General features: G+C 38.1%; 1 protein-coding gene across 3 annotated transcripts in view; it reads left to right on the plus strand.

Moving 5' to 3' along the window:
• Window positions 1-22,534, plus strand: part of DOP1A (DOP1 leucine zipper like protein A) — a 100,423-nt gene that overhangs the window by 76,751 nt on the left and 1,138 nt on the right. Inside the window, exons 23-37 of one of the 3 annotated variants that reach the window (XM_039249753.1) lie at window positions 1,953-2,087; window positions 3,708-3,763; window positions 4,927-5,031; window positions 9,351-9,417; window positions 9,586-9,730; window positions 9,897-9,976; window positions 10,971-11,080; window positions 11,326-11,475; window positions 11,613-11,674; window positions 13,800-13,952; window positions 15,067-15,203; window positions 16,080-16,135; window positions 17,012-17,176; window positions 20,162-20,291; window positions 21,221-21,280. In XM_039249753.1, coding sequence (XP_039105684.1) covers window positions 1,953-2,087; window positions 3,708-3,763; window positions 4,927-5,031; window positions 9,351-9,417; window positions 9,586-9,730; window positions 9,897-9,976; window positions 10,971-11,080; window positions 11,326-11,475; window positions 11,613-11,674; window positions 13,800-13,952; window positions 15,067-15,203; window positions 16,080-16,135; window positions 17,012-17,176; window positions 20,162-20,291; window positions 21,221-21,280 — 1,611 coding nt within the window. Of the gene's footprint in view, window positions 1-1,952; window positions 2,088-3,707; window positions 3,764-4,926; window positions 5,032-9,350; window positions 9,418-9,585; window positions 9,731-9,896; window positions 9,977-10,970; window positions 11,081-11,256; window positions 11,476-11,612; window positions 11,675-13,799; window positions 13,953-15,066; window positions 15,204-16,079; window positions 16,136-17,011; window positions 17,177-20,161; window positions 20,292-21,220; window positions 21,281-22,534 lie in introns of those variants that run through there. The other 2 variants (XM_039249754.1, XM_039249755.1) reach the window with 2 other exon arrangements.

A 22,534-nucleotide genomic window follows, 5' to 3' on the forward strand; every position in this document is an offset into this window, starting at 1 on the left:
CAGCGTGAGCAGGGGAGGGTCAGAGAGAGAGGGAGTCACAGACTGAAACAGGCTCCAGGCTCTGAGCTGGCAGTTAGCACAGAGCCCGACGCGGGGCTCGAACCCACGAACCGCGAGATCATGACCCAAGCGAAAGTCGGACGTTTAACCGACTAAGCCACCCAGGCGCCCCAGTTCAGTGTCCAGCTCTTGATTTCAGCTCAGGTCATGATCTCAGCTACTGAGGTTGAGCCCCACATCAGCCTCTGCATTGACAGCATGGACCTTGCTTGGGATTCTCTCTCTCCCTTTCTCTCTCCCTTTCTCTCTGCCTCTCCCTGACTTGCATGGGTGTGTGCACTCTCTCCCTCTTGAAATAAACTTTAAAAATAATAAGGAGAAAGAAGAGGTAGAAGATTAATAATTACCTAATGTATTTTAATATGTAATGAGAAGTTTACAGTCATGTGGATGAATTTGTGATCAAGATGGAGAAAACCAAACAGAAATATAGCAGTTTATTAACTCTAGGAAAAACAAAAACAAAAAGAAATGTAATGACAGTATAATACACAGTATAGCCATAAATATCATATGAATATTGAATATTTAAATAAAATTACAATATAACTATGTTGGGAGGTTAGGGAGGAAAAATGTAAAGGAGCTAAATTTTTGTCTTCTGAAATAGGAAGTCTGTAGGAAATTGGAAAAAAACCATGAAATAGTAAAAACATAGCTGTGTGTAAATCAAAACCACAATGAGATACCACCTCACACCTGTCAGAATGGCTAAAATTAACAACTCAGGCAACAACTGGCGAGGATGTGGAGAAAGAGGATCTCTTTTGCACTGCTGGTGGGAATGCAAACTGGTGCAGCCACTGTGGAAAACAGTATGGCATTTCCTCAGGAAATTAAAAAAAGAACTACCCTATGACCCAGCAACTGCACCACTAGGTATTTATCCAGGGGATACAGGTGTGTTGTTTCAAAGGGGCACATGCATCCCAATGTTTATAGCAGTGCAATTGACAATAGCCAAAGTATGGAAAGAGCCCATATGTCCATCGATGGATAAATGGATAAAGCAGATGTGGTATTGAGGCACCTGGGTGGCTCAGAAAGTTGAGTGTCTGACTTTGGCTCAGGTCATGATCTCGATCAAGGTTGACGAGTAGGAGACCCATGTCAGGCTCTCTGCTGACAGCTCAGAGACTGGAGCCTGCTTTGGGTTCTATGTCTCCCTCTCTCTCTCTGACCCTCCCCTGCTTGCACTCTGTCTCTCTCTGTCTCAAAAATAAACATTAAAAAATATATATTAAAAAAATAAAAAGTTTTGGTTTATATATGCAATGGTGTATTATTCAGCAATCAAAAAGAATGCAATCTTGCCATTTGCAACTACGCAGATGGAACTAGAGGGTATTATGCTAAGTGAAATTAGAGAAAGACAAATATATGACTTCACTCATATGAGGACTTTAAGATACAAAACCAATGAACGTAATGAAGGGGGAGCAAAAATAATATAGAAATGGAGGGCGACAGAGGGTTACAGGACGGGCTGTGGGAGGGGGGACGGGCATTAAGGAATCTACTCCTGAAATCATTGTTGCACTATGTGCTAAATAACTTGGATGTAAATTTTTAAAAAAATAATAAATTAAAAATAAATAAGTAAATAAATAGATGTATGCATTACTCAAAAATAATAGAAAAGAGCCAAGAGTTGAGTATGGTTCATCTAGGGTGTGAGATATGGGATAAGACACAGCTTATTGTCCTATTTGATTTTTTTAAATGATGTATATATTGATAAAAATATATGTATATTTTTTTTTACCTAATGAAGAGACCTTTAAAGTCCTTTATATTAAAAAAGACCATGAAATATTCTCTTATATTGTGATTTCTCTTAAAAGGCCTATGTCCCCACATCCATGCATAACTACAGTGATGTGTTTCTCCAGGTAATCCCTGCAGCCAGTGAAGAGCAGCTCTTACTGGTAGAACTGGTTCGCTCCATTAGTGTCATGAGAGCAGAAACTGTTATGCAGACCGTGAAAGAAGTTTTAAAGCAGCCCCCAGCCATAGCCAAGGACAAGGTAAGAAGAGCTTTTCTGTGCTATTGTTTACAATTCTATTTCAGAAATGATGCTGGAGATCTTTTTTGTTTAATGATGTCCTTTTAACACTTACAGAGTGCAGAGAGGAATGCATGTTGCCCTCACACTCCTGTAATAAAAACACTTACCAGCGTCTGCAGTGACCACTATTATGATCATTCCTATAGCTGGTGAAGAGCCCTTAACTGCTTAGATCTCTTATATGAACCATCTAAGGCAGTTACAGGTTATATGAACAAAATCTTAAGGGAGATTTTTCTGGTCATTTAAAGGAGGAACCCAGAGCCCAAGATCTGCTAACCTCAATTGGTTGGTGGTTGGTTGGTTGGGTTTTTTTGTTTTTGTTTTTTTACAGTTTCTTTACTGCTTTCTCTTTGGACAAATGTCTGTCTAGCATTTTGGTATAACATTAGCTCTACTCCATGTCATTTCTTGACCACATACAAAACTGCGCTTTGCAGGGGCTACAGAAAATGAGTAACATAGTCTGTGCTCACAGTGCATTGTCTCTAATTAGGCAGATCTAAAAGTCTGCAAATTAGTACAATTATGGACTTATCTACTTCTCTTGTTCCATCAATACTGAGGAGTCATAGTTGCTGAGAAAATATTTACTAACTGCAAATGTTGGACATTAAGCCAAGCCAAAATAAACCTAATCATATCCTTCACAAAATTATCATACATATCTGAAAATGTTTAATTTTTTTTTATCTTTTTTCTTGAATTGCTAGTAGGAAGCATAAACTTCTGTATGTAGAATAGCCAGTATGCATATTAACTTTTAATAATTTGCTTACTGTTGTAACATCACCTCTAAAGCATTTGCCATAAGATTTTAAATTTGCACATGAAAGCTCAGTTCAGCATCATAGTTTGAGCATCTGCTTGTGCTGGACATTGGACTAAGCATAAAGGACGTGGAAGGAAATAAGAACAAATTCCACCACCGCGCCCTCCAGCGGATGCCTCTTGCTCTTAGTCTGGGTTCTGAATCTATTCGGTACTTGATTTTTGCGTGATAAAGGGAAACCTTCAAGGGACTAGTTGGTATTACAAAGGAACAAACTGATAAATGTCAGTGGACGTTGGTATCATTTTCTTGCTTGCCTCTTACTAATTCTGTTACTCTCAGCACTATCTTTAACTGCATGTTAGGAGTTGGGCTCAGATCTGAACTAAAGTTATACTCATTTAGCAGAAACTTGTAGTAAAATAGATTTAAATTAAAATTTCATGAAAATCTTTAACCTAATTTTGATAGCACCAACCAAGTATAAGGTGATTAAAATTAAAACTGATATTGATCCTTATAGAGTAAACAGATCATTTGAAAGTAATGGCTGGACTTGTGATGTGTTGGGGATGGCGATTGAGACTCTTGATTTCTTCTGTCCATTTTCAACTTTTTAAAGAGTTCCTGGCTTAAGACTTTTTCCTACTAAATGAAAGAGTTGTGTGGCTTTTTTTATGACAAACTATTGTCTTTGTTTTCTTTTAATGTTCTATATTAAAAATTGACAGTAAAGTACAGAGTAGTTTCAACAATGAAAAAGCAAAGGCAGCATTTTTCTTAAAATTGATTTCTTTTGTTTATAGAAACATCTTTCTTTGGAAGTCTGCATGCTTCAGTTTTTCTATGCTTATATTCAAAGGTAAGATAAATGATACAGATCTCTCCTTACTGCATTAGCAATGTATCAAAGTTAGGGAATATAGGAGAAAAGCAGCTGAGTTATTTCAAGAAATTGCTAGTTTTTCCTTTTAAAACTAAAAGAATAAATACTAGAAACATTGTTTGTGGATATATTTATATAAGTCAGTGGGTATGTTAATGACCCACAGCCATTGCAGGTCCTGCAAACCTAAAGGCCTGAGGGTATTGAAGATAAAGTGGACATTGAAATAATGTGTTATAAGAAAATCATTTAAATATAAATGAAAAACTAAATTCAACTCTTGAAACCATGTCTCTCACCACTGAATCCATTATTATTTTGATATAGGTGAATATGTGGTAATCTAATCTGATTTTTTAAAATTTTAGGAATGATAAGAAAACATATTCTTGTTCTAGTATTTCATTTTTGTGTTTAGCTGACCCCTGAACAGAAGTCAGTTATTTTTAATTTTGATAAACTAATGGGACAACCTGAATCTTAATGTCCTACTGTATAGGGCAGATGCATTTTAATTACCAAACTGGCATCAGTGTGTGATCTATGACTAACATTTATAAAGTCAGGTTAGAATATTTAAACTGATTGTGATTTAGAGCAAAGACGACCTATCGTCTGAACTTAGGTACATAGAGGTGTTAGGGTTAAAGCCAGACTGAAAGATAATATGAATTTCTCTAGAGGTGAGAGACTGATGTTCAGGATTGATAACTCTCCCGTAGAGGAAATAAAAACTTCTGGGTGAAAGAAAAAGAGCTAGTCTAGTGTAAGAGACAAGTGGAGAGAACAGGACCAAGAGCAGGTGACTGTGATGTTGGTAATCCACCTGAGACTTAATCCATTAGTATTTTACTTTTGAGAGTCTGTGTGATTAAAAACTGGGATTTCTATAGAAAAATTACAATTTCTGTACTAATAAGTCACATTGAATATCTTTAAAATATTTTGGTTTTCTTTTTATATAACAATAGTAGAAAACAGAGCTTTTAGGAATTTTGTCCTATCACAGTCTATAAAAATTTAGGGAATGTTTCAGAGAAACTAGTAGGAAAATGTGCTAAAGTCTGTGGAAAAATATAAAGAAAATTAAAGTTTACTGTGGCTCTCTCTGTATATACAAAACTGTATTTATCTTGCAGAATTCCCGTGCCCAATTTAGTAGATAGCTGGGCATCACTGTTGATACTTTTGAAGGACTCCATACAACTAAGTCTTCCAGCCCCAGGGCAGTTCCTTATACTTGGGTAAGCTATTTCACTTAAAAATATTGTTTTGAAGAAAAGAATAATGTTCATTGTCCTAATTGCTGAATACCAGATGTTTTGGGTGAGCAATGTTCTCTCTGTCTTCTCTTGGAATTTAAAAAAAATTTTTTTAATGTTTTATTTATTTCTGAGAGAGAGAGACAAAGTGTTCAGGGGAGGGTCAGAGAGAGAGGGAGATACAGAATATGAAGCAGGCTCCAGGCTCTGAGCTAGCTGTCAGCACAGAGCTGGACGTGGGGCTCGAACCCATGAACCGTGAGATCGTGACCTGAGCTAAAGTCAGAAGCTTTTAACCACCTAAGCCACCCAGGTGCCCCTCTTCTCTTGGAATTTTTAAGATACAGAACTAGATGTGTAGTTTGAGGCCTGTAAAAACGAAAAAAAGAGAGGGGTGTAGGGAGGAAACTGTGTGTTTGCATGTATACAAAATGTAAATGCACTGCAAACCTTACAATAGTAGTTTCTTTAAGGATGAGTAGGATGCCTGATGGGGAACTTCATAGAGGAGAGTCATTTGCCTTCAGGACCCTGAACATGAACAGGCTTGGAAAGTCATTTTCTCTGTTTTGGAGTTTCCTTATCTGTGTTGCTAATTTGTAGGATTATGTAATAAATTCCAGTCACCCTTACTTAACTGCATGCAGTATGATGTCATGGAGTGTCGATTTTTTGCTCACCATTGTCCATAATGTGTCTCCAGTAAATACTGGTCAGTGAATGGAGGCGGCAGGAGCAGAAAGCCTTTGTGGAGACAGGAATGGGAAGGGCACGTCGGGGCAAGGTGCATTGTCTGGTTTGGTTTTTAGAGTAGAGCACCAGCAATGGAATGGCTGGGAGATGGGAGCTGCATAAGGAAGGATCCCATTTTCGCTTAAGAAATTTGATCTTGGCGGGGATGCTGCCTGGGTGTCTCAAGTCAGTTAAGCATCTGACCTCAGTTCAGGTCATGATCTCATAGTTCATGGGTTCAAACTCTGTGTCGGGCTCTGTGTTGACAGCTCAGGGCCTGGAGCCTGCTTTGGATTCTGTATCTCTTTCCCTCTCTGCCCCTCCCCTGTGTGCTTGCAGTTGCTCTTCCTCTCTCTCTCAAAAATATACGTTAAAAAAAGAAAGAAATTTGGTCTTGGGCAGGGGTGGGAGTGATGGCAGGTCTTGAGGAGGGACGTAAGTGGCAAGTTAGTAGAATGGGTCAGAGGGGAAGGAGGCTAGGCCAGGAATGCTGTTTCAAGTAGGAGGAAGGGACTACAGACTACTAAGGATGGGATTGCAGGAATGAGACAACGAATAAAGAAAAAGGGACTAGCAAAGGAGATAGAAACATCAGAAAATTAGGAGAAAACCGAGTATATTCCATGTTCTAGAAGCAAACATAAGTTAGGAGGGCACAAGGAACACTTCCAGAGAGATGAAGGAGGATAGGGAATAAGAAGAGGTTGTATTATTGATGATTTGGAGAGGAGAGGACTGGTGATTTGGGAGAGGATGTTAACAGCCAAGGGTTAGAGGGTTAGAGTGAGAAAGTGTGAAGTAATCTCTGAAGATGTTTGATCATGAAAAGAAAGAAATACTATAAAGTAGCGGGAGGAGATGTGATTTGGAAGTCATCATTTAATAGTAAAGAAGATCTGGGGTGCCTGGCTGGCTCAGTCGGTGAAGCATGCGAGTCTTGATCTCGGGGTTGTGAGTTGGAGCCCCGTATTGGGTGTAGTGATTACTTAAAAAATAAAATCTAAAAAAAAAAGATAGTAAAGAACATCTGAGGATGTTGAATACTTAACAGCAAAGACTTTGTATTCTGCCAGTGTTAAGATCCAGCTTCTTTACTTTTTAAGCTGTGTGACCTTGGGCAGGTTATTTAACCTCTCCATCTGTAAAATGAGGATAATAATAATGCCAGTGCACAAAGTTGTTATGATAATTAAATTAGTTAATATTTGTTAAATTCTTAGAACAGTGCCTGGCCAATCATAGCTGTTATGTAAGTGGAGATTGATAGAAGATTCTAGAGAGAAGAGGACTCACTGATAGCATCACATTCCAGAGACAGCTGGGAAGGGGTGGAGAACAGGGAATGAACAGGTATTAGAGTGAGAAAGGAGGATACATTTTCATCTAAGACTTTGCTGTTCAAAGGTTGATCTTCAACCAGCAGTATTGGAATCACTGAGGCTTACTAAAAATGTAGAATCTAAGGTTCCACCACAGACCACCCCAATTAGAATCTGCTTTTTTAGCAAGGTCCTCAAGTGAATTGAGTGAGTATACACCAAAACTTGAAAAGGACTGCTTAAGATATAAGGGGAGGAAGGGAAAAACATAGAGTAAGCTTTTCCCCAACTTTACATTGAGTCAGGCAATCCAATGATGTCATTAATAGCTAGGGACAGTCAACATGTTTTCATGCTGAATGGATATAAATTCAACCAAGTGCAAAGCATTTTGAACTTTTAGTCAACTTCTGTAGCTCTGAAGGGGATTTTATATGTGTAAATGTGTGATTCTGTGTACACAGTTAGCTTTTGCCCTATTTGTTCTTATGGGAACTAGCAATTCTAGTTTGACAATCAGTGGTCTAGAAGATTTTCAAGTGGAGAATAGAGAAAGGTGAGAATTCTTCAATGAGATGGCCTCAGGTTTTCCGGAAAATGTGGGAATGTAGTCTTGCCAAGAGGCAGAGAGAATGTAGAGGAACAGTGGTGGAGAGCCGGTCAGCCTGAGGTAGTGGAGTAACACGGAGGGTCCAGCCCAGCCAAAGTGAGTCAGAGACTCAAGAATTTCAGGGATCATGATGATCTCCACACCCTCATACCATCTATTTTGAAAATTATCTAAATCAAAAATGAAAGCGTTTTAGACAATGGAGATGTAATGAAAAGAGCGGCGGGCTCAATGTCTGCCATTCCTGGATCAAAGATTATGATAACTAGTGTGTATGAGTTTTAGTGATGAGAGAGAAATGTAAAGACTAGAGATCAAACTACGTACTCATGAAGATTTCTGATTCTTCATTTCTAGTTCTAGCCCTCATCTCTGGGACCTTGGGTTCCACAGTAAACCTCTCCAAGGCTATTTTCCCATCTGTCAACAAGGATAGTGGTGCCTGGCCTACCTACCTGAGTTGTCTTAAGACTCAAAGAGGAAATATAAGTACAGTTCTTTGAGTTATCAGCATATAACTCTCTTATCTAATTTCATTAGAAATTAAAGCTATTTATTGTGACTTGAATCTTCCCCACGGGGATTTTACTGTTTCCTCACTTGCCTTTTCTTCATTTCTCATTTCTCAGAAAATAAAGGATCCTACCTCCTTCTCAGAGGTGTATACTGATTGTTTAAGCAAAAATTTGGACATTTTCAGTTAGACTAGACACTTTTAAATTTCTGATTCTGTTGTTTGTTTAATACCAACCATTCCACTAATCCTCTAAAAATTCCTAATTACAAAATAGAAATCAATATGAAGATTGCTTTTCAGTATCATTTCAGATTTAGTTTGGAAATAACTATGCATATAATTTATCTTATATCAAGTCAGTAAAAATTGAGTGGAAGTTTAGCAAACAAAGTTTTTTTTTTCATTTATGAAGTATTTTTAATCTATTTATATATATACACACTAGGTAAGAAACCATTTCTGTGTTACAATTAAACATTGGTGGGGTTTGAGTTTTTGTTTGGGTTTTTTTTGTTTAATATATAAAATGTAAACAGAAAAATATACAAACAATTAGTATACAGCTCCACAAATTATTACAGAGTGAACATATCAACTATATAATCACAAGTCTAAATTAAGAAATAAAACATCATATGTCTCTTCAGGTCCCCTCCCAATTATGTCCTTTCCCGTCTCCCCAAAGATTACCATTATTTGGACTTCTAATACCACAGATACATTTTGCCTTTTTGTTTTTAACTATATGTAAATATTCTGTGTGTTTCCTTCACACAACATATGTGTATAAGATTCATCCATGTAATTTCATGTAGCTGTAATTTATTGAGTTCCATTGCTGTTCCATATTTCATTGTATGAATATGCTACAATTTCTACTCTTGGTGGACTTTTGCATTCTTTCCACTTTGGTGCTTTTACAAATAATGTTATGAACATTTTTGTACATGTGTTTTCATGCATATGTTTATTCCTTTTCATAGAGTCACAGGATATTCATATATACATTCATTAAACACAAAATAGACACTGAGGCTATAGAGCCACTTGGTCACTGGGAGAAATCCTATTGCATCATTTCCTTTACACTGATGCTTCCTATTTTTCTTTTTGGCCCTTTCAGGGTTCTGAATGAGTTTATTATGAAAAACCCTAGTTTGGAAAATAAGAAAGACCAAAGAGACCTTCAGGTAAGGCACTCTGAACTGAGAACTGTTACGAAAACTCTGTGTCTCCCAGGGCCCTCAACTCTAAAAAGATATGGTCAGATAAGATCATCTATGAAGTTGCATGAGCACGTGTGTTTGAATGTATGTATATGCACATATATGTAGAGTGGTTTTCCCTTGTTTCTTTAGGATGTGACTCATAAAATAGTGGATGCAATTGGTGCCATTGCTGGTTCTTCTTTGGAACAGACAACATGGCTGCGACGAAATCTTGAAGTTAAGCCTTCTCCAAAAATAATGGTGGATGGGACCAATTTGGAATCTGATGTTGAAGGTATTGATCTCAAAGATTGAGGTTTATGTTTGTAGGCACCCATTTACTAAGAAATCATTGCAACTAGCACTGTAAGCACTAGAAAACCATCCGTTTCTTCATATTAGCAGGTAGCTTTTTTCAGTGGGAAAAGACCTAACTGTATCTTGTCTTTTCTCTTATTTAGATATGTTATCACCTGCAATGGAAACATCAAACATAACTCCTTCTGTATATAGTGTCCATGCACTGACATTGCTTTCTGAGGTAACTATCAAGTTTTTTCACATGAACTTTCAAGTAAACAATGCCACAATTCAATATTATAATAATAAATGAAGTTGTGACTTTGTATTTGGACCAGTTTGTTAAATATTAATGATAACTTTAGATATTATTTCCTTCCCCAGACACTATTTTTTTAAACATGATTTTTAAAAAGAAAAGTGCTTTTATATGACAGTATAATCAGGAGGTGGTATAATGATGTTTGCCACTGTGAAATATTTTACAGTTTACCAAAGGTTTTTAGATTCATTCTCTGACATGCTTTTCTTTTTTATACCCATATGTTATATAGCCTTGTAGGTCATTTTTGTTTCCCTTTTCAGATGTGGATACCAAGCCTCGCAAAGATTGGAACAGTATGACTAAGGCCAAATAGCTATTAATTGGTAGAGCTGGGACTTAAACAGTTCAGTTCATCTGGTTGGTTTATCTCTAAGCTCTCTTTTAACCGAGTCAGAGAAAGAGAATACGGAGTGTCTAGTCTTTAATTCACTGTTGACTCACTGTTACATTAGAAGGCTCTTGACCTCTCTTTTTCTATACTTCCCTCTCTCAGTTGAAAACACTAAAGTCTGCTCATATTTATACCTTTATTTATAATGAACAGAAAAAGAGTGGCAGAAACCATTTAAAATCGATTGGTGAAGGGGAACCTGAATAGCTTATTCGGTTCAGTGTCCAACATTGGCCTTAGGTCATGATCTCATGGTTTGTGAGTTCAAGCCCCACATCAGGTTCTCTGATGTCAGCAAGAGCCACTCGCCCCTCTCTCTGCACCTCCCCCACTCATGCTTTCTCTCTCTCAAAACTAAATACACATTAAATAATTTTTTTTAATGGGTTAGTGAGGTCGGATTTTAGGTTTTTCTAATTTTAAGGTATTCTGAGTATTCTTACAGACTGCAAGCCACCTCTGAATGCTGTCAGTTTCAGCTGTTAGACTATACTGCGTTTCATTTCTTATGTTTTTTAGGTTTTGGCTCATCTTTTGGATATGGTTTTCTATAGTGATGAAAAGGAACGGGTTATTCCTTTACTTGTAAATATTATGCATTATGTTGTACCCTACCTCCGAAATCACAGGTACTGTTATTAAAATAGATTTTGTAATTCAGAGCCTGTTAGAAACAAATTTGTGTTCATTTAATGCCATTTTTGGAATTACCACAAAATGACATTGTTTTTGCCTTGAATTGTCATGGTTTTAAAAAAAACATTATTTTTGTTATGGTGCCTTCTGTTTCATATCATTGTTTTAGGTGAATGCAAGTACTTATGAATAACATGATGGTTAAAGTTAAAGTGGTTCTGGTCCTCCTTCCTCCTAGTGCACATAATGCTCCTAGTTATCGAGCCTGCGTCCAGCTGCTTAGCAGTCTTAGTGGGTATCAGTACACACGGAGAGCATGGAAAAAAGAAGCCTTTGACCTCTTTATGGATCCCAGTTTCTTTCAGATGGACGCCTCTTGTGTTAATCAGTAAGTCGTCTTGCTTTTATTCAGTGTGATAATGCATCTCGCTGAAATCAACAACTGTCCTGCAAAGTAGAACCCTGTTTTTTACCAGTAGCAACAGGAAAATTCTAATTACATATCATAATCCTTGTTTCTTTCAGTTGGAGAGCAATTATGGACAATCTGATGACACATGATAAAACAACATTTAGAGATTTGATGAGTGAGTATTGTGGGATGAAACCTAAGCGGTGTATGTCCTTATCAGGACCCATTCTTACTGTTTACCTTATCCTTCTCTAAAAACTTCAGAATTGGCTTTGTCAAGTTGTACTTCTATAGGGATGGAATGTTAAATTTAACGAGGACAGCATGGTGATAAATAACAAGTAGAGCTATTTGGCCGTGTCTGCTTTGTATCTAAATTGTTTGCCCAGCACACAGCACAGAACCTGTCACATAGTAAGCACTCAATAAGTAATTATTAAATGAATGAAAGGCTAGCAATTGGCAACTGAATCAACCTATCAGACAAGTCATTCTAAATCCGGGGGCTCTGGGGGCACCTGAGTGGTTGAGTCGGTTCAGTGTCTGACTTCGGCTCAGGTAATGATCTTGCAGTTCGTGGATTTGAGCCCCGCGTTGGGCTCTGTGCTGACAGCCAGCTCAGAGCCTGGAGCCTGTTTCGGATTCTGTGTCTCCATCTCTCTCTGACCCTACCCTGCTCATGCTCGCTCGCTCTCGCTCTCTCTCTCTCTCTCTCTCTCAGAAATAAATTAAAAAACAGTAAAAAAAATTTAAATCTGGGGCTCTGTTTATCATACCCTCTGAAGGAAGAAAGGGAAGGACCAAGAAGATTAGAATCACTCTCCACTCCGCTTCTACTCTGTCTTGATTGATTTTATCTATTAGGGCTCCTTTAGTATTTCATCTGAAAAAAAGGATTTCTTGATTTTTTTAAGTATATTTATTTGTTTTAATTAATCTCTATACCCAACGTGGAGATCACACTCATAACCCTGAGATCAACAGTCATATGCTTTTCCAGCTGAGCCAGCCAGATGCCCCGGTTTTTTGTTTTTATTAAGTTTAAAGTTCCTAAACTAATGACCTTAAATAGCAGTAAAGCTGGTCGAGTCTATATTGATTTTGTGTAAGCACAAGCTGTAGTTTCCCAATCTGGAAAAGGGGCAGCATATTCTCTCTCTTCTGATCATCGCAGGGTTGTTCTAAGGTTCAAATACATCTGTTCAACAAGTATTTTTTAAAAGACAAAAATGATCCAGGCCACTATGCTAACCTTAACCAAATAAATAAGATTATTTCAGGGAATAGGGGTGCTTGGGTGGCTCAGTGGGTTAAGCATCCAACTCTTGATAATTTCAGCTCTGGTCATGATCTCACAGTTCATGAATTCGAGCCCCACTGTGGACTGTGCTGACAGCATGGAGCCTGCTTGAGATTCTCTCTCTCCCTCTTTCTGTCTCAAAATAAATAAATGAACTTAAAAAAAAAAAAAACGATTATTTCAGGGAATAAGAAGTTGTGAAGGAGGTAGGGTGATATGATAGAGTTTAAGTAACACCTGAAGGGCTCACAATTGAAACTAAAGAAACCAACCCTGGGAAGGTCTAGGAACAAAGTATTCCACGCATAGGGAACAAAAATTACAGAGGTCTTGGGTAGGGAACAGCAGGAAGACAGTGTGGCTACAGAAGAGTGAGCTGGAAGTGAGTGATGAGACATAAGAAAGGAGAGCTAGGTGGGCCAGGCCTGTAATTAGTTTTACAGCAATGAGGGGTTAGGTTAGGCAGATGGCATGAAATGTTAAAGGGTTTTATAAAATGGCATTGTTGGTGTTCTGGATTTTCTAAATTTTCCTCTTTTCCCACATTCACAAATCCTATCCCTTGGTCTTCTGGCTTGTGTATGCTGGGTCTGTTTGCCGGCCCTTCGACCCCAGAGAGGAGCCATGGGTCCTCCACTCTAAGCTCCTCCCACTCTTGGAAGCCATAAGATGTCTAGCCTTTTTTTGTTTTTAATGTTTTTTATTTGTTTCTGAGAGGGAGGGAGGGGGAGAGAGAGAGAGAGAGTTAGAGTTAGTTTTGAACAGGGGAGGGTCAGAGAGAGAGGAGATACAGAATCCAAAGCACACTCCAGGCTCTGAGCTAGCTGTCAGCACAGAGCCCGTCGCGGAGTTTGAACCCGCAAACTGTGAAATCATGACCTGAGCCAAAGTCGGATGCTTAACCGACTGAGCCACCCAGGTGCCCCCCGCCAAGTCATTTTTACAAACAAATAATAGAATAATCATTTTTCAAATGACTGCACGTTCCTTCTCTTTACAGCTCGTGTAGCTGTGGCTCAGAGCAGTTCACTTAATCTCTTTGCAAATCGTGATGTGGAGCTAGAGCAAAGAGCCATGCTTCTCAAAAGATTAGCGTTTGCTATTTTTAGCAGTGAAATTGACCAATACCAGAAATATCTTCCAGATATACAAGGTAAATCATGAAAAACTGTTTTCTCTCTCCTCCAAACTGTGTATTTTTGTTGTTGTTCTTCAGTAAATACTTTTTCCCTACGCTATTAAGTTGGGGTAAAATATACTAAGTGTAAGTAGATGGAGAACATTGTAGAATTAGAAGTTTCTTCTACTGAAACAAAAATTAACATCATCAGCATGTAAAAAGAAATTAAACAGTGAGTTTGTAGGACTTGCCTAAATATGGTCTCTATTTTATGGTTTGGTTCGAGTTTCCTAAGAACGTGTGTTTAAGGTTGAGGGGGTAATACTTTTGATGCAGGCAGGCATGTTAAGTGGTTTTTGTTATTGTTGTTTTTTACTGTGGATAAAGGTTTCTATAGTTTTAAGGAGGACTAAAATATAGGTGGAGCCAGGAATTGGGGACTAGAAGTTTGGAGGTCTGTAGTTTGCGGGGGGGAGGGGGGAGAGGTGTTGTATAAGGTTTTTGATAACCTTTATCAAATGTGCTTAGTGGCCCTGTGTGTCCTGCAGGGTACCAATGTACTCGTCACCCTGCACCACCAAATAGCTCGCAGTGGGGAGGAGCTTGCCCTGGGGCAGAATTATTCATATTGAGCCACTGTGCTAAAGCAGCCACCAGCTTCAACTGCTTCAGGGACTGGGCTGGGAATTACAGTTGTCATCTCTTTAGTGAGATCATTTTTCTAGGAAGATAAATTCCTTAGCTTTTATACCTAATGTCAGATACACAACATGTACACTGTTTGTCTTGTGATTTTTTTTTTAAGTTGACCAGATCAGGGCTACTCAAAGTGTGGTCCATGGACCAGTACCAGTCTGTTATTTCATCCATGAGAAGTACAGGAATTTAGAGTAAGCATTTTAAACTCTTATAGCAATTTGACAGAATCTGTTGAATCTAACAATAAGAAAATGGCATTGTATTTCATATCTTCCTTTAATTTGATTTTTTTCCTAGTAATTCATTTTTATTATATTTCATGGGGAATTTTTTTTCATTAGTCCACCAGAAAGTTTGAGAAGTAGTAGTAGGCTAGCTTATATGGAAAAGCTCACATGAAGATAATTTTAAATCTTAACCTACTGAAAATACACTGCATTTCTTTCAGAGAGATTGGTTGAGAGTCTCCGTTTGCCCCAGGTGCCAACTCTTCACTCTCAAGTGTTCCTGTTTTTCAGAGTATTACTTTTAAGAATGTCTCCACAACATCTTACCTCACTCTGGCCTACCATGATTACAGAACTTGTGAGTTAATTCTAATCATCAGGTCATAAATCTAAACTATAAAACAATGTGATTAGCATCAACATGCTTACTGGATATAAACTAATCTTGAAAGAGAACTGAACTCTAGTTAAGCTTGTTACTGATAGTTTTTACAGTTAAAAGGGTAAACAGAGTCCATCTCCATACAGCTTAAGCTTCCAAATACGTAACATTCCCAATATTAGCTCCTTGTGAATCATTACTTCATCGGATCTGTTTTCATTTATTCTCTCGCACACCAAGTGTATAACTGTCATGGCTGCCAGGTCTGGTTCCGGCCTATCGCAGTACCTCTGGAGTGCTGAGAGATGGTTTAGTTGGATGTCAGTGGACTGACATAAGGCATGTCCTCACTCTCGAAGTGCAGTACTTACCCTGGATAAGCTTCCTTGAGAGAGACTTTCACAGAGATTTTGTCATCTCCTGGACAGTAAAACCTTCCTAAGTCCCGCTACACCAGTCTGTTCTCCCCACATCTTACCATCTTCCTCATCTAAATGGTTTGGGGAGCTGGGGATAGAAGAACATGAATAAAGGAACAGAAGTAAATCTGTAACTCTGAAAACCCAAACATTTATAATCTCAAAAAGAAATTGGCTTTAATATTTTTTTTAATAACTGTAACTTTATTCCATCATCGCCAAATATAAAGGCACGGCTTCATCCCAGCTCTGGCAAGTTATTAGGAAGGCTCTGTGCTTAATTTGCAGTTTTAACTTCCACAAAGTCGGTGTAATTTAATTTGGTTGTATCCTAAAATTCATTTTTGGATTAATGAAAATAGAGCCTAAAGATACATTGAAAGAAAAATATCACGTTTAAATAGACATTTAACATGAATTTCATGGTCTTTAGGTACAGGTATTTTTACTGATGGAGCAGGAACTCACTGCTGATGAAGATATTTCACGGTAATATGTAATATATTTCCATATTTTCTTGTCCGTGTCCAATACCCTAAAATCATCCAGAATATTACTTTACAACCAGAAGAGCATAGTTTTTTATATGAATACTTTATGTATTAGTCTGTTACTACATAATCAATCATATTTGGGAATAATGTAGTTTCATTTATTCCTTAACCACTGTAGACTAAACCTTCAGCACCCAGGGCCTTTGTCCTAGATGTAGGCAAATGTGGTTTAAAGCAGTATGTCTCAGTTACATGAGCCGTGTTGGTTTTGGTAGGTCAGATCTTATCCCTGAAACATGCAGCAAAACCTTTCATGGCAGTAACCTGTGACTAAGGTATCCATGTGTCCAGATCTTCCAGAAGAATCTCCGTGTACTATAATTTTATTCTTTTTAGTACAGGCAGTTTACCAATATGACTAAATACAATTTTTTATGTAGGAATTTTTGTATTATTTTGTGTAAATTGATACACGTGTCTTGGATATATTTTATTCTTCAACGCTAGGTTTATTTAAAAAATGTGTTTTCCTGTCCTAAAAACTTTATTTTTATAGAAAAACACCCCCCCACCCCCCGCCCCCAGCAAATCTTCACAGAAAGACATCAAGAGTAGGGAGGTCTCTCGGTTTTACAGCTAGTATTTTTTATATTTCTTGAGTGTAACACAAGTTGTTCTGTGCTATTTTTATATTCTCAAAATTTAAAGGATAAAAGTGAACTTTTTATGTGAAAACGGAGAAATTAATTTAGTTGTGACCTTGCTCAGCAGTTCCTGGTAAACTTGGCAGAAGGAAAATATTAGCTGGCACCTTGGGAATTCCCTGTTAGGACATGGGCACAGCTGCTGACACACTGCTTCCTGCTTACAGGACTTCAGGCCCCTCTGTGGCTGGTCTGGAGACAACCTACACAGGAGGTAATGGCTTTTCTACTTCATATAACAGCCAACGGTGGTTAAACCTCTATCTCTCTGCTTGCAAATTTTTGGATTTGGCTCTGGCATTGCCCTCCGAAAATCTTCCTCAGTTTCAGATGTAAGTAAAAGCAAGGATATTAAATGGATATTTTTGAAAATGCATTTGGTCTCTGATGTCTAAGACTAATTTAAATGTTTTTTTGTATAAGTTGAAATATTTATAATTTTTACTAACGTGTGGCAGGGGGCTCAACACAGTTACTAGAAGTAAATGGTTGCTGTGGATAAATTAGCAGAACGTTTAGTTAATGAGTACCTACCATATGTGAGACCGTGGGAGACATGGCTCACTAGCTTCCAGTGTAGGGGGTATAAAGTTGAACACATGATGGGTGTTCTGTTAGCTGACATGCAGGAGGCTGTTGAGGTCACAGAACAAAGACTCCCACCTAGCGTTGGGCCCTGAGGTCAGATTTATATTGAGGTGGTAGGTGGGGAGGCACATGTGGAGTCTGGGAGGTTGGAATAGATCTGGCTTGTCTAAATGCTAAGAGATAGATATTGCTGGAGCAGAACTTTGTGAGAAGAGGCTGCAAAGGGGCTGAATTATGTAAGGCCTTATAAGCTGTATTAGATAATTTGGACTTTCACCTAGGCATGTTGAATCATACTGAAGAATGCAGGATGTTATCAGGCTTGCATTTTAGAAACTACTTTGGCTGCATAGTTTTGTTTTTGTTTTTTTCAAATAGTTTATTGTCAAGTTGGTTTCCACATAACACCCAGTGCTCATCCCCACAAGTGCCCCTGGCTGCATGGTTTAGACAAAGGACTAGAGATGGGCAAGACTGGATTCAAGCTTTTTATTTCAGATGATAGTGAACTGATAGCAGAGGGGGATAAGGAGAAACTGAATATAAATTCCTATCAGTGCCTGTGTTCAAAAATATTTATGGTTTTTCATATTTGAATTTAAATAGGCAAACTATGTAAAATTGATGAAATGTAGCTAACTTAAAAATTTATCCATATAATCAAATATGTACTAATATATAATGTGTTACATATTATTCTTCTGGAATGGAGTATTAATAGGATAAAGAGTAAGACATCAGAATCTGTTTTCTATATTGGACATGCTTAAATCCCCAAAAACTGCTGTTCTTCGAGTTTACTTTTCATTAAATTCAATGGTAAGAACTAGAAATTTTTTTTAGATTAATTCTGTTGCCTTTTTTTCCTCCGTTTGGAAACCATATACACCTACTTCTTGATAAATTTCAAAAGAAGAAATTCAGAAAGGTATCCCATGCAGAACTGTAGCAAAGTGGCCCGAATTAATTGGGATGCTTATCATCACAAAAGTGATAGAAGCTGGTCTCCGGTGCTCTAGGAAGAACCATTAAGTAGTATGCTCATGGTACTGACTTGTTAGCTTCCTTGATCAAAACCAAACTGAGTTCATCCTGTTTATTTGTCAGGACAGTTACTAAAAAAAAAAGGGGATGGAAAAGGCTGTAAAACTATATTTTTTAAAAACTATTTTTGGGGCGCCCGGGTGGCTTAGTCGGTTGAGCGTCCAACTTTCGCTTGGGTCATGATCTCGCGGTTCGTGGGTTCGAGCCCCGCGTCAGGCTCTGTGCTGACTGCCAGCTCAGAGCCTGGAGCCTGTTTCAGAGTCTGTATCTCCCTCTCTCTCTGACCCTCCCCTGCTCACGCTGTCTCTCTCTCTCTCCTATAGAAATAAATAAAACATTTAAAAAAAAACAAAAAACAAACAAACTATTTTTTAAAAATCTATAAGGTAGATGATGACCTGGAGAATTTAATCTTGAAAGAATAGTATCTTTTCTAAACATGATATATATTTCAGGAGTTAAAGATATTTGATAATTTAACCACAAAAAAATGTTAAAAGTCTGTGTGACAAAAATAAATATCACGAAACGGAAAAAGCAGCAAGTTGGGGAAAGATATTTACAATGTTTATGACGAAAGTCTAACTTGCTTAACATGTACAAATCAGTAACCCAGCAGGTAAATGGACCGAGAGAATACAGAGTTCACAGAAAAGGGCCTATAAACAAGGAAAAGCCATCCTCAGGGAAATTCCAATTATAAATAGCCATCAAATGGCAAAGATCTAAAAGTGTGTTTCTTTTTAACCTTAACAGAAGCATTTTTATTCCGGTTGGAAATATACATTAATGTTGTCCAGTTGCCCTCCTTGGAAGTTATATTAACCAAAATTCAAACTACACCTTCTCTTCAAGCCAGTAATTCTGTTTTCAAGTTTTTATCCTACCTCTGTACTGCCAGATACGCATAAAAGTCAGCATTATTGTAAGCGTATCCATCATGGCCTACTTGTAATAGCAGGGGGACCATCTAGAAGACCGGTTGAGTCAGTACATTCCAACACTTGGGTACTGCGTGGTTGTTAAAGAGAATGGGGTTTTATACGATATCTCCAGGATATCTAATTAAATCATCACAAGCAGCAGTCATGCCTTTTTTAAGTTTACTAAAGGAGGTTGGCTGTGTGCATGTGTGCTCTATTATGCATGAACTCTGGATGCCTACACAAGAAACTGGCGATGTTGATGGACCCTGTGGTGGGAGGGAGACACTACCGTTCCTTGGTATGTCCTTTTACACTGTTCAAACTTTTCTCACAGTCAGATATTAATTTTACTTATTAAAGACAAAAACACAATGTTTTCTTCTTTCATTTCTTGGCGCCCTTACCGTGCTGTGTGTAGGGGGTCATCTGGCCGAGTATACAGTGGGGATTTTGCCAGTTAACAAACAAGGACAGAATTATTTAAGTTATTGGCTATGTGCTCATGAAGAAAAATGATGAGCACTTTACATGAGTATTTACTCTTTATAACTCTAGGAGGTGGCTAACAGTATCTTTATTTGCTGGTGAAATAAAGGGTCAGATTGAGAATCCCATCCTAGTGACAGGGCTGCACGTGGCACAGGTGACACTGGAGTCTGTTGAAGCAGTGGATCATGGTCTTTCCACTACACTTATGTGGCTTTGTCTCAGATGGCACGTCTTGTCTTACAGACGTCGATACCATTCTTCCATACATAGGTACCGGTGGGCCTTTATCCCAGAAGCCTCAGATGATTCGGGTTTGGAAGTCCGAAGGCAGGGCATACATCAACGAGAATTTAAACCTTATGTAGTTCGACTAGCAAAACTTCTTCGGAAAAGGGCAAAGGTATTGCATTCTTCTTTTCCTTTTTAAGTATAAGAAGACAGAATGGGTAAAATGTATTTACATCATGTCTTACGTATTTTAAATCTTTCAGTATGCCTCAGACTAATTAGAGATCTTTGTCCAAGAAAATAATAATGACTTTGGCATGCTCATCAGTGACCTTTATTCTAAATCTTTTGTCCTTTTTGCATTCAAGTTTTTTCAGGGGCAGCTGGCTTGTTCAGTCAGTGGAGCATCCAACTCTCGATCTCAGGGTTGTGAGTTTGAGCCCCACATTGAGTATAGAGATAACTTACAAAAAAAGAATGAAGCATCACAAGTTTTTTTTAAAAAGTTTTGTTCCAAAATGTACAGTTTGGGGGTGACCCAGGTATTTTGGAGTCCTAGTTTGCAGTATGTGCTTTGAGTGCTCAGAAATTTTCCAGTCTTCTGGGGTCCCCCTAATCAGGCAGCAGCCCCTAAATTAAACCGCACTGGACAAACTATAGAAATGGAATGGATTGTGCTTGAAGGAGCTGAGGAACTTGATTTACAATCACATATTTTTTTTAGAAACTAAGTAAAAGGGCAGAGATGAAGATGAAAGTTGGATCAGAGTTTAGGATAGGACTTGGGTACTTTTCACTTTGATATCATAGGGTTTGAAAAACTAATTATGATGACAAACCCAGAAGCCATGTGATGATTATGACCGCAGGAATATGCACTTTGTGTCATCCCTGCATCTGCATTAGTAATGACACTTTTTTATCAGACTCCTCTCTGTATCTGTGGGATAAACAAGACAGTCTTTTGCCTAAAACGTGTCCAACAGAGTAAGACGATAATTTTGATTAGAAAGCATTTTCCACACCTTAAACAAGGTCTTCATGGCCAAGCATACTTTTCATTGGAACAAAGGCTATGAGTTCTCCTCTTTCCTTCCACAGGACAAGGAGGAGGACTTTAAGACAGTGATTTTGGAGGGATTGGAGATGGCCAAGCATCAGGTGAGGGTGGCTTTTTTGATGCTTGTGATATGGCAGTAAAAGCTGCCACATCTGGACCAAATATTGAGACACAAACCCAGGTGTGGGTTCGACAAATACAAGAGAGGTAAACAGGAAGGAAGTCTGTCTTCAAGTGTAGATTGATGAAGTCAAAGGAGAAATCATTTTTATGGAAACACATCTGACTTAAAATTTTATTTTTGAGGAGGTGGTATAGTTCTGATTAAGAAGAGCCGGACACCAAAACAGGTGTGCTTTTTATTGGTAAAGAGCTTAGTAAGAGCCCCTCTCTCTCTTCAAGGTACAACTTGGCAGGAATATAAACAAAAAGTTACACCTTAGTTCTCTCTCAAGGATATTACACATTTTCCGTCAGGGCAAATTCATCTCTGCTTATCCTTTAATTACTATTGAATCACAGCTTGATTCAGGGGACTAACAGGTAGTATGGTCAGCCACTTAGCAGCAGTCAGTGATGTGAAAGTCAGTCCCAGGATGGTCCTTAAAACCAGTCAAGTTAAATGGAAGGATGAGTTCTTCTATATCCTATAATTTAGATTGGAGGTTAATTGCTATTTTTTTCTTTTTTCTGGCCATAGAGAACTGGATGATTTGTTTGCTCCTTTTTAATTTAAATCTATTTTCCTTTCTCGGGATTTCATTTTTAAATAAGCAAACCAACCCTGTGATCGTATATAAGAAAATAAGCTGGATTTTGCATCTGCTATCTCCTCTAGGAAACTAGTGATATTAAATATTAGGTAAACAGTTTCTCAGCAACATCTAATCTGGGAAGGCAAACTCCTTTTGCTAATCAGTATGTTAAATATAGTTTTGCTGTCTAAGTCCCCACCTGCTGATTTTTCCCCCATTTTCTATCCAATTCACGTTTTTCATTCTAAGTGTTTTTATATCTGTGATTCTGCCCAAACTCAAAACATCTCCAGTTCTCTCCTAACTTCCTCGAGATAGACTGAAGTCTGCAACTTTATATAATCTAGTTGGCTTCCTAAACTAGCCTCTTGGTTAGTTTAACAAATGATTTTTAACTGCATTTATATTTAGTTGACAGTGTTTTCACCTGTACTCATTTGACTTCTTTGCTGGAAGTTAATATTTCCCCACTTTTTAAAATGAGGAACTTTTCTGTATCTTGCCCGAGGACGCCCCACAGTAAATTGCAGGGCCCAGACCCAAACCCAGTTATTCTGACTCAAGGTGCAGCTTTCCTCCCCATGTAGTTTACACAACACT

Source organism: Hyaena hyaena, unplaced genomic scaffold (assembly GCF_003009895.1).
Source record: "Hyaena hyaena isolate Hyena2069 unplaced genomic scaffold, ASM300989v1 scaffold_344, whole genome shotgun sequence".
Classification (NCBI taxonomy): Eukaryota; Metazoa; Chordata; class Mammalia; order Carnivora; family Hyaenidae; genus Hyaena; species Hyaena hyaena.